This window comes from Cheilinus undulatus, linkage group 8 (assembly GCF_018320785.1).
Source record: "Cheilinus undulatus linkage group 8, ASM1832078v1, whole genome shotgun sequence".
Classification (NCBI taxonomy): Eukaryota; Metazoa; Chordata; class Actinopteri; order Labriformes; family Labridae; genus Cheilinus; species Cheilinus undulatus.
The window spans coordinates 42,972,570-42,984,953 of record NC_054872.1 but is presented as its reverse complement, the minus strand read 5'-3'; the positions used below and the strand labels follow the sequence as shown (position 1 = coordinate 42,984,953).

The following is a 12,384-nucleotide window of genomic DNA, read 5'->3' as shown; positions in this document are numbered from 1 at the left end:
ATACAAGTATATGAATCTGCCATTTTGGTTTAGTTTTGTCAATCTATTATCTCTGGATAATCCACATTTATAAACATGCCACCATTTCCAAACTGAAGAAAAAATAACAGATTTGAGATCATTGCCGCTCTAAATGCGGGTCCAAATGTGAGAAGTCTTCTACAGGATATTTGGCATTTTTCAGAAAGTGTGAATATTAAATGTATCAGACAAATATAAAATATATTATAAAATAGTAGAAAGCAACTTTTTTTCATGTCACGTTTTACTCAAAGCAGCAGCTCAATTCTGATTGGCTGGAGAAGTGTTGACTTTAAAAGACTGGCATATGAAGAGATCATAAGAGTTTTGATGTTCAGGGATTCATTGCATTTAAAAAGGTAAGATGCTGGCGTGGCTTAACAGCTGTGAGTGAGCAAAGGGACAATAAAAACATGCAATTTTGCAAGATTTAAAAAATGATGCACTAATGGTGGATTAATGTGATTAAGATTGACAACCCTAGAGAATTTACCCAAATAATTGTCAACTACTTTAAATCTATTTAGTGGAAAAAAAAATGCAGTTTGGACCTTAAAAGGAACAAAATCTTTGAATTGACCAAAGAAACTGGACAAAAAATAGAAAAGCAAATCGTTCATCAGAAGCCCTGGGAGGTCATACTAAAAACACATTTCATTTCACTCTGTTGCCTGTGATACATGTAAAATGTGGTTGCTTTACAGAGATTGTGAGAGGTTAACACATAATCATGGTATTATCAGCTTTTTCTTATGAACATAACAAGATAAATATGACTTCATATAGAGAAGACAACCAAATTAACTCTTTTTAATAGCGGCAAAACAGTTAATTGAAATACATGGATGTGTCCTCTTGGGGCTTCCATACATCATGGATGTTTTTGCCTCATTTTTTAGTTACACATTCGCTTTAATGGAGATAGTCTCTCCTATCTCTTTTCACAAGCTGAGAACAAGAGTCAGGACTCCCTCTGTGAGAATGTCTGTAGTTGACTATTCATAGAGTGGTGGCACCAATTGACGTGTCTTATCGGCGGAACAGGCGCGTGCCTGGGACACACGTGCCAGTGAATATCAAAAGGCTTTCCGGATGCATTCACCAGATTTATTTACATATAAGAACGTTTCAGTTCTTTCTCGTGGGAAAGAAGGAAATGGCGCCACATTTTACTGCTCTGCTACCTGTTAAAACTGATACATCATTAGAGAGACAGGGTGGCACAGAGAGCCCACACTTCCTAAGTTCCCACGCACACTCGCTGAGGATGACTGAGGTGCAAATGAGTTGAAGGCTGCATAAACTCTACAACTGTATGAAAACCCTTTAAACTAAAGCCGTTAAATCAAAGAACAGCGTCCAGGGTTTTACGCACGACAAAATACCACATACTTTGTGCAGTTAACAGTGACTGTTGCCATAAATCAAGTATTATTTACTACTTAAATCTCTTTTAGGCGGGAAGATGGGTTTTTTTCTGTCTGTGACGATGTTAAAGCCGGAAGACACGCCGTTACGCACGGAGAAGGCACCTTTTACGCACGGCTTCAAAGCCATATTTTCGTGATTTGATTTTTAATTAATTAGTTTTAGTGAATTTAACAGCTCAAAACTCATTTTATTTCCAATCTTAAGGCCTTGTTTAATTCTTCATTTTAGAATTGTTCAGAACTACTAAGATATTTACTGCTGTAATTAATCTATAAACACGTATGAATGTTGGTATGTATTTAATTTATGAAATGTTTCGCCACTTTAAGGTATGTTATAGTTTCTGTTAACAAGGCTTCAGGATGTTCAACCGTGTGAAACTGTGAAACGTCACCGCATGGTGCCCCTCATCCTCACTTGTGTGGTAGCACGCGCTCCCATGGCACGTGCCATGCTTACAATGAATGAACATTTACGCACTGTTAAGGATTTTCAATTTGTTTATTTACAAATGACAAATATAATAAATTAAGGTGCAAAAATACATCATAAAAGGCACAATCAACAGGAATTGGTCAGGACAGGTCAGAGCAGCACGTGGTGTGATCTCAATAAATGTACAATATCTACAAACATGTCACTTTACGCCAAGCAGGAGGCCTGTTTTCAAAACATTGCACTCAGGATATTGTAGACATTGTCATTGTAGAAGCTCAAAAGAACAACAGATGCTGTTGTGTTAATATCACTCATAATGTTAGAGGCATTATAAGTTCATTTTATAAAGTCACTGCGCGCTGATCAGGGCCAGGGCCTCCACAGAGTGTGGCTGGCAGACTGGCTCTGAGGCGGGCTCTGTTTGCTCGCTCGACTCGATACTTTGTGGGGCTGCTGGGGGGTCTGTGGAGAGCGAATAGATTGTTCACTGCTCTTCACAGAACTGGCCCCTCTGAAGGCTGGCGTGCAGATTCTGTACCCGGACCTGTCTATCAGTGACCGCAGAATAGACCTGGACGTCTTCTTTAGAAGCTGAGAGCTGGAGGAGGAATGATCTTCAGCTTTTCTTTGGAAACCTGCTGCAGAATCAGAGTCTGAACGGGGAAAACGAGCAGCGAAAGACGCATCTAGTGCTGCTCCGAGCCACAGGCCTTTTCCCTCTGGTCCCAGGAAGTGAGCAGCTCTCTGCAGGCAAGTGGAGAAGCCGTCCTGGAAGGAATGTGTCTGCCCTCCGCCGCCGTCTCCAGCTGTCGTCTCGTCTCTTTTGGCGGACCTCTGTAGGAAGAGCACGGTGTGCTCGAGGATCTCAGCTTTCTCTATTCTCCTTTGCGTTGCCTCCTACGACAGAAAAAACGAGTAAATGCACAGTTTCCAGCCCAAACATAAAGGCTAAACATTTACTGACAAACACATGGGCCACCTGAGCACAGTGGTCTTTACCTGTCTCTGCAGCAGAAGAGTCTTCAAGCTCTCCAAACTGTGGTTCATTCGCTCTCTACGACGTCTCTCCACCTGAGGTTTGAGACTCTACCAGACCAAAACAAGATCATGTATTTTATTAGTATAAAGAGACTGAAAATCTTTCAGTTCCCTTACAATCCATTAACATGTGGAAAATACAATTCAGTAGAGACAATATAAATTAAGAAAAATATACAATAATACATGAAGGATTAAAGAGTACACGTACCTTTCTTTTGGCCTTAGCATCCTCTAAATCCTGATACAATTTCATGATTGTTATCCAAGGTCTGTCCGGTGTGCGCAGCAGCTCAGGCTGTCCTGTTAGTCAAAGCTGAATGTGAGCATCTTAGCCACAGCCAGAGCTTTTTAAGCCATAGGTGGGCGTAACCTTTGGCACCACCCACCCAAAGCTTCGTTTTATTGCAGGTTCAATCCATGCTGAAACCACCAAATCACAAAAGAACTAAAAACAAAAATAAAGTTTTGTGAAACCGCTTGTGTTGTTTTTAAATCATGTATTTTAACATTATACTTCTGAGTTGTTTGGGTTTTTAAGCCTCCTGTTTAAAAGTTCAGTGTTGGACATAATAAAAAGTGGGCTATGGTCTCAAAAGAAGAGATGTTGATTTAAAAACTTTATTTATTGGATTTCTATCTTAACCTTTTTTCTTAATGGCGCACTTTTAGCACATTTTGTGAAGTATTCTAATCTGAATGCAGGGTGAACGACGCGCCAATGGGCCCTTTACTAATCTGCGGGCACGTGCAGCCGCCCAGTCGGGTGTGAGAGGCACGCGCCTGTTAAAGGTGTAACCTGCTCGTGTGACGCTTATTAACACATGTGAAGAAAAGCAACACGCATCCGCCAACACAGCGTGAAGCCCAGACAAACGACTGTGGGGGACTTTTACGCGCCTTATTAGTGTGAACGGCGTCACGAGACATGTTCCCAGGCATGCTCTGCATGCTAAATAAAGCCAGGAACGTCATCTGAAAGGGGGACAAACATTTAAATAAACGCTCTGTTAGAGACTCCCAGACAAACTCTAAATAATGAAGAACAACAGAAACGTGAAGCGTGCGTAAAATGTACCCCTTCTTTTCTTTTTTGGTATCTTTGTGTCAAAGTTTAAAAAACACAGTTCTGGGTTAAATATAATATGCAATTCAAACTTTATCTTTAAACAAACCATAAGCAAAGTTTCCCAGAAAATGTTCTTTGTGTCGTGCGTAAGGTTACAAATACCTGTGAAAAGATGAGACTGAATGTGCCAAATGGCGTCACTTTGTGAAGATGGTGAGCTGCAGCGCGTGGGAAAGAGAGAGCTACATGGTCTCATATCACCCTTTTTTAATGATGTATCGATTTTAACAGGTAATAAAGTAAGAACAGAGCTCAAGACAGAACGTTCCCACGAGAACAGCTGGAGGGGCCTACTGACATAGCTTAAATAAATGGAGTTTATTACATTACAAGAGTTTATCTGCCTTTTAAAAACCAAACCATCAACACAGAACTATCTTCAAGTATGTCATCTGATACACTGGATAACATACTGCCAAACTGTAGAAGATCTAAAGGGGGAAACAGTTTGGAGCTTTATGCGTAAAGTCCGCCTCTGACATTCATGCGTAAAGTGGAGTCTTTTACGCACGGTCGTCTTGTCTAGTTTATGTTTAGCTGTTTAATTTTTGTAAATTAATAAATTTTGGACCCATCACGAACTGTGATGTTATTTCATAACGTGTGCCTGTGGGAACCTAAGAGCAGCCTCTCCTCCATGCGCACTCAGTGAATGAAGTATCTGTTTTAACACGTCATAAAGTGAAGACCAGGTCTACCGATCCACGTTCCAAGGATGAGAGTGAGCAGAGGGTTATTCTCCCACTGTAACACGTGTTCAACAATGCCCAGCAAGGTGTCAGACGGCAAATGTGCATGGCCTTTAAAGAAAATTACTTTGTATGTATGTTGCAATTTAGTTTAAAGAACACGTGACCATTTGCGTCATTATGAAAGCTCGTCATGATGCACAGAGCTTGTGTAACCAGTGAGGAACGACTGACGTGCTTTACATCAATAAATATAATCTACAAGTCCTGAAGTCAGTCCTGGCCAGAGAAATGCAGTGATTATTAAAGATTATAGAGCAGAAGTAAAATGAGCAGTGTACCTGGAAGAGTTAGTTTTTACTTCTTGGTGTTATTCTGGAGAAATTAATCATTTGGACTGAATTATATATATATTTTCAAACCATGTTCTATTTTACTTACTTGTTTTAGTTTTTTGCTTGTTTGTTCTCGGTGTTTTTGTGCAATAACAAAAGATGTTTTGTAGGAAATTGCCTAAGCTACGTCATTCTCCTAGCTAAATAATTGGGGCAAACTTAACTTATGCGTATTCCAACAGGAAAAAAAGAGGCTGTGAGGTTCCTTGGATGCCAAAGAAATGAGGCACCACTGTGTGCCTCTGACATATAAATCAGCTGAAGCGTCATGTCACATAAAACTGACTTAAGTAGCCTAAAGTTATCTCAAACTGAGCATTGATTGCCATTTTAGATATTAAAAAACGGTCTTTGACTTTTTAACCAACTGGCAACCTGAACTTTTGTTACCAAACTATACAATCCCAAATTTCTCTAAAACAGATTGAGTCAGACACGTGAGGCAGCACGAGACCACTTCACACCTAATCGGACACGCGCCAGCCGGAAAACGCTTAACATTTAAACAATCTAAATCGCATACTTAACTTCGAGTTAATATTTTATGGGCAACAAAAGAAGAATATTGTTCACAATATCTCTGGAAAACAGCCATAAAGCATTGTTAACGCTCTACACGTGGCTGCTAACGTTTTTGCTTATTTATTGTTGTGTAGCCACTCAAAATACTTTGGGCACGTGCCAACATATTTTTGAGATAATACTTCGATATTCAATTGATAGGCATCAATAAAAAATATAAAATAAAGTGAACCCAGAGATAGTGCTAGGATTAATTATAAATTAATTTGGTTTCTTTTAAGCTGTTCAGTAACACATTAGCTCTGACTCTGTTAAAATGCAGGAAATATTTCAGTTAATCAACAAAAACATCAGTGATCTGACGTTAAAGGAAACGTTTTTTTTTCCGGATAAATAGCAGGTTAGTGTTTTTATAATTAGAGAGCCCAAATGAAAAAAACACAGCTAAATCCTGGGGGTTCTGTACTCAAGGCACACAGGCTATATTAGCTAAAATAAATGTATTTATTTTGACTTTTTCCTCTTTAGGCAGACAGGGAGCTGAGAGCTCAACGTAAAGGTGTAAAATGATTTAAACTGAGGAGTACGCCTGGCGTGTAATTTGCATTTGAGTGACCATGGGTGAGTGTGTGTGTGTGGGAACCTGATGCTCACAGTCCTTCACACACACCTCTTTTAATGATGTCCTAATTCTAACAGATTATAAAAGTGCAAATGGGCTCTCTGCTCGCTGTTTCCCACGAGAAAGAACCAGAACGGTCCCCCATGTTGTCATATGTTGGGCTACTAGCCTGTTTCCTCCAGTTGACACTATTAAATTAAATTAAGGCTAATTTATACCAATTACACTCACATTTTTATAATAAATTTCCCCTTTCCTCACAGACCTATTGAACAACATCTGAGCCAAAAGGCTACTAGCTTGTACTATGCTCAAATGTTAGCTAATCAAGGAGAAACTTTCATGCAAATACAGGTAACACTAAACAATAAACTACAGTTTACAGCATTCTCTTGCACTGAAAGGCCTAAAGTTAGGCTAACGGCTGTTTCTGTGAGAGGAGGTTTTCTTCGATGATAATGGATATTCATCGAACTTATTTAGGTGAAGGATACCTGTATATCGATTTAAATTAATTAAAACATTAGGGTTTTTTGTAGGTATAATAACAATACATAAATGGCAAAAAAAGAAAGCCAAACAGATAGCATGACAAGTAAATGTGTGTTTGAGAGTGACAGGACCTTACGGGACATAAGCTAACGTCAGTAGGTGTGATGACGCCTTTGGCCTCCCTTCGTAGCGACTCCGCACATGCGCAGAAAATAAACGGCGTTTGAACAGCTGGGGGGAAGTCTAGGTGAGAAAAGAAACACTAAATACTATGAACACAAACGCGGACACGAGCTTGAAGTTTTTATTGTTCAACCCCATGTTATTCAAAGATTATTGTCCCAAAGGAAACTCAGACATAGCTATCTGAACTATCTTTATTTACCGTTAAACTTCCATTAGTAGCCAAGGGATGTGTTTACTTCAGTCCTTGAAACTACCCTGTCTTTATCTGGGACAGATGTCAACAACAGGCAGACCATTTATCACTAAAAAACTGTGGGACAGGCTATAACATTTTACAATTACTCAGGAAAGAAAAGACTTAGGATATCAGTAAGCAAAATGCATTGCAAATCAGTAATTTGGTCTTATTTAGTAAGAAAGTATGCTGACCTGCTGCAGATCTTATGGGCATATTTGTAGTAATTTTTTCTTTCCTAGATAAATGTTAGAGTCCATCTTTATTTTTTGTGTCCTTTTTTATTCTACAAAAGTTTTCTGCAGTAAATGTGAAGTGTTCTTCTAATTGAGGTTGCCCTTTATCTGTCAAAACTTCTGACAACACCAGGCTATTAAAACTGTTCAAAAGAGACAACCTCCATCCCTGAAGGGGGTTAAACCATTAAATGACAGCCATGTGCACTTTCTTGTAGACTTTCTTGTAGAGCCTTCACTGGCCTAAAGACAAAGCCTTAACATTATCTAATATAGCTCATATAGCTTCCTATAAGAAAGGCTTAAAGTAGAATACAAAAATGTAAGTAAGACTTGAGCACTGGACATATGAAATGTAATGACAAGTCTATGTGTCTTTAAAGAGCCTTGGACCCCTACACTATTGCTGTTATGTGCAAAATTAAATTTTAAATGTTTTTTTTATAAATTACTTTCAGCATAAATTTCACCCAGCAGTGATTTTAATCGGAATTAAACTCATATATCACTGAAATAATACTAAAATTTTCTTTGCTTTTTGTAAGGGATCTCACAAACCAACCTCAGTGTCATTTACCCCACCCCCCTTTCCCGGGGTTCTAACCCCCGCTTTGGGAACTAGTGGAACTAATAAAGCTATCAACCAGAACAAGTTGGGTAAACTTTACAAAATAATGATGCACTGAAGCACACTCAGTAAGGGTACAGCTAAATTTATATGATTCATGTTAAAACATATTGGGTATTTCTTCCTGCAACAACGGTTATATTTGTAAAATACCATGTCATCTTTTCTTATTCATGGCCTCAACCTTAAAGCCCTTCAAACTGAGTGAATGAGGTGTGAACGTGAGCGTCTTTGAAGTCTTTGAAGTAAGAACCACTTCTGGACTGTTTCACATCACAGGCAGACTTCACACCTAAAGGATGTCGCTCTGCAGGAAGCCACGCTCCACACCTCTGACTTACTCTAAAAAGAGCTGTCAGCATCACAAACAAAAAGCTCTGAAGCCTTCATCTTAGGAATAAAATTCAACACATTGATGTAATTTTAAGGAATGCTTTTATTTTTGAGTAAAAAAGAATACTGCTCACCATAGGGAGACATCAAGAATAAATAATTGTGCAAAATAGACAAAATATATATATTTATGTTGAAAGAGAATACAAGTTATAATGTAGACAGCAGACTTCATGGCACACAGGTGAAGGTGGGGGCTCTCCAAACCTCCAACCATGAGATCCCACACCTGGAAATGTGATGGATGGACACTCAATCATTATCCACTTCAGCATCACACCCATAAAGAATCATAGCAGAGGGGTTTTGAAGTTAATGAAGCAGGACAGAAGCTCATCATCTCTTTTAAACTCACCTCTGAACTTGTTCTTCAGCACAGCAGCAGTTTAAACTCGGACAGCTCGGCCCGGTCTCTCGATCCGGCTCTCCCAGTCTGGAGGAGTCCATGTGCCTGCTTGCAGAAAAGATTGCTGCACCGCTGCCTGCTTTTATTCACAACCACTAAAGAGGAGTAGTGAGTGAACACTTTCACACATAAATCACATGTACAAAAGACATTTTTACATTATTTACAGGCTTGAACAGGGTTTGACATTGTATGAGTAGAGAAGATCAGATGCCGTTTTTGCAAACCTACAAAGCAAATGTTCTTTCAGGACCAGTACAGCTTGGATAAATGAGTATTAGATATATATTAGAGTCCTTCAAAGTTCAGTTTCAACAGCCATGTAGTCAAGGCCAGGGCCTCCAGAGAGTCTGGCTGACTGGGCTGCTTTGGGATGGGCTCCCGGTCTGATTTTGTGTCTGAGCCTGTTGGGGAACTGTGGGGAACTCTTTCTGCACTGGAAGTTGGTACGGATGAGCAAAACTCTTCGGACTGCAGGCTGCTCCTGTGTGAAGTCTGTGCTTGGATTTCTGTCTCAGCATCCGGAGAATGGACTTTGTGTGTGACAGGGAGCTGGAGGAGTGAGCTCCAGTTCTTTTAAGGAAGGCTGATGCAGAGTCGGAGTCTGAACGGGAAAATCTGGCAGCAAAAGATGCATCTAGGGCTGTTCCAAGCCACAGGCCTTTCCCCTCAGGTCCCAGGAACTGAGCGGCTCTCTGCAGGCAGGTAGAGACTCCCTCTTGGAAGGAGTGTTTCTGGCCTCCACCACCACCTCTAGCTCTTTTGTCCTTTTTTGCAGTCTTCTGTAAGAAGAGGACTGTGTGCTCAAGGATCTCAGCCTTTTCCACTCTGATCCGAGCCCCATCCTGCATGAAAACATCACATTATTAGTAAATTAATCTTTCTAGCTTACAGAATAACTCTATTAAAGCCACAACATGTGATAACATTTAAAGGCCAGTTTTATGTACCTGTTGTTGTGGCTCTTGAACCAACATGGTCCTCAGACGCTCCAGACTCGAGTTCATCCTCTCTCTTCGACGTTTCTCCACCTGAGATTTTATAAACTGTAAAAAGGAACAAAAGTGTTGTGGGAATTTTAAAATGTGGGAAATTGCATGTAATTCCTCTAAATGTAACTCAGAAGTTTTCCCTCCACCTCTGCAGGAGTGGTTTAGCTCTTCTGCGGTTAAATGCAAAATTTATTTTCTACAAGTGAGCCATAAAATACTAACTTAAATCACAGCTGTCCCACTTAAACGATTTAATCAATCTTAATTTCTTTATAGCATTCAGAAAATAAGTCCTTGTCTTTTTCTTCTTAAAAACTTTTCATAACAAATGAACAAAGAAAGATTTATACCTTTCTATCCTTTGTTGAATCCTCATTTTGTTGTAACAGCTTCATCGTAGCCAGTGGTCCAGTTATGGTAAAGTTATCCAGTAGAACAGAGATCTCTCTCAGTCAGCAGCTGATAAGAGAATGACAGCTCCTCTCGAGCTGCAGCTACTTTATTATTCCCCCAGTACTGCAGACTCCTCCTACCGCCCAACTTAACCACACCCACCTCCCCAACCAAGCACGCACCAACCCCTCCCTCTCCACCTCACCGTTTGTCATCTCCACTTCTGCAGATGCTTCAGATTGAATGTAACGAATCAATTCTCAATTTTATTGCTCTGAAGCTTTAATGAAACGATAAGGTTATAAAACAGTTTATGGTGAGGCTATAAGGACCAAGGCACGAGCCGAAGAAACGTTTTCTATCGCGCGCAAACTCGTGCGTAAAATCCATGCGTAAAATACCAAAACCTGGGGTTAAATCTGAAAATAAAGGCGAGTAAAGAAAATTAACTTCATTTTGAGTGGCATTTGTGATGCCTGACGTTCACTCTACTGTTTCTCATCCAAATTTAGAACTGTTTTCTGCTTGACAGAACCAAATAGTAACCCAAGTGTTACTTTTTACTTTAAAACAGTGACAACCAAAGTCGCAGATTTCTCTGGATGTGTCCTGTGGCAATATGCATACAAACTGAATACTAGCTAAACGGCAAAAATGACTTAGAAATACATGAAATAAAAATGCAAGCGTCAGATGTGCGTTAAAATCGACCACAGTGGGCATTAAGTCGTGTGTTTGCTCTTATGTAACAACTTTTCCCCCTGGAACAGCAGCTTTCTTCTTACGTGTTTTATGCAAAAGAACAGGATGATAAAGAAACGTACAGCCTGAGAAACTTGAGCGCGTGAACCATTTGTGTGGTTTGTACCATTTGAGGTGCAAAGCCCTGAATGAGCTAGCACCTCAATCCATATGTTCACCTTTTCATTAATGTACCAAACATGGCACAGATTCATTACAAGCTTTAATATTTGTTGCCAAATTGAGATGTTCAAGCATATTATTTTTGTCATTCAAATTCTTGGGATGTTGTGGATTTAAATGCTAAACTTTCAGCATAAAACGTCATTAAATTTGTTCTAATTTCGGTTAAGTGTGCGCCCACTGATGGCGAGTGCCGACACCTCACCACTCGCACGTGACGCCTGTGCATTTGTTATTCAGCCCACAGCAGAGAAGGTGTAACAAGAGTTCCCATTTTTGCGTTCGCACCCACATGGCACATTAGACCACGCGTGCCATTTGGGCGGTCGTCTTGTGCTGGCGCGCCGTTTAGCACCACAGTTGTTCGACATTTGCTCGTGGAAAGTCTTTGATGATGCCAGGAGACCGTGGGAAAGCCGAGTTACAGTCACCACGCACACGAGACCAGCTTTAAGATTCAACAAGTGCTGCCAAAATTGGAGGTCCCCGTGGGAAACCTTTCATGTGGGGATTAGTTAATAGTCCTGATTGCATTATACTATGGCTGACGCGCGTGGTTATAGTGTAGACTCCACACGCCACTCTGGGACAGGCTCGTGTGAACACTTCAACTTTAATGGAGAATAGTTTGTCTGTTTTGGCTTGATATAGACAAAAATTCAAGAAATTAGGGGAAAAAAACATTTAGAATAATATAAAAATAAAATAGACCAACATTTAGATTATTTTAAGTGTGGTAAATTAAAAAGAGCCTAAGAATAATAAGCCTTTTGGCATACCCTTAGTTTGATTTCAAGTAAAAAATCAATACAAAAAACAAAGCAATGGTCCTTTTAGGAAGTAACAACATAGACTTGAGTGAAAAGGTATTTTCACCTTCTTGATCTCTTTTTTTTTTTTTTTTTTTGCATATTTATCACAATTAAATGTTTCAGATGAACAATCAAATTTTATATACTAGAGAAAGATAATCTGAGTATGTACAAATGCAGGTTTTAAATGATGATTTCATCTCTTAGGGAAACAGCCATCCAAATCTATCTGGTCCTATGTGAAAAAGTAATCGCCCCTAAAACCTTAAAATTTGTTGTGCCACCCTTGGCGGCAACAACTGCAAGCAAGCATTTGCAATAACTGTCTAAGTCTTCCACATTGGTGTGGATGAATGTTTCTCCACTCTTCTCTGCAGAATCGTTTCAATTCCACCACATTGG

The 12,384-nt window shown here is 39.8% G+C and overlaps 1 protein-coding gene across 1 annotated transcript; it reads right to left on the bottom strand.

Annotated features, from left to right (window-relative positions):
* Positions 1 to 9,187: 9,187 nt before the first annotated feature.
* On the bottom strand, positions 9,188 to 10,248 carry her7 (hairy and enhancer of split related-7). The gene is made up of 3 exons (XM_041792429.1): positions 10,204 to 10,248; positions 9,808 to 9,907; positions 9,188 to 9,699 (listed from the first exon to the last, which is right to left on the bottom strand). Exons 1-3 carry the CDS (start codon positions 10,246 to 10,248, stop codon positions 9,188 to 9,190), a joined length of 657 nt encoding a protein of 218 aa, XP_041648363.1.
* Positions 10,249 to 12,384: the final 2,136 nt, after the last annotated feature.

Bases quoted from the DNA above. Each gene is read 5' to 3' on its own strand.
- her7 (XM_041792429.1), bottom strand. From the start codon at position 10,248: ATGAAGCTGTTACAACAAAATGAGGATTCAACAAAGGATAGAAAG. The intron at 9,908-10,203 runs GTATAAATCTTT...TCCTTTTTACAG, and splicing joins ATTCAACAAAGGATAGAAAG to TTTATAAAATCTCAGGTGGA. The intron at 9,700-9,807 runs ATAAAACTGGCC...TGCAGGATGGGG, and splicing joins AGAGCCACAACAACAGGTAC to CTCGGATCAGAGTGGAAAAG.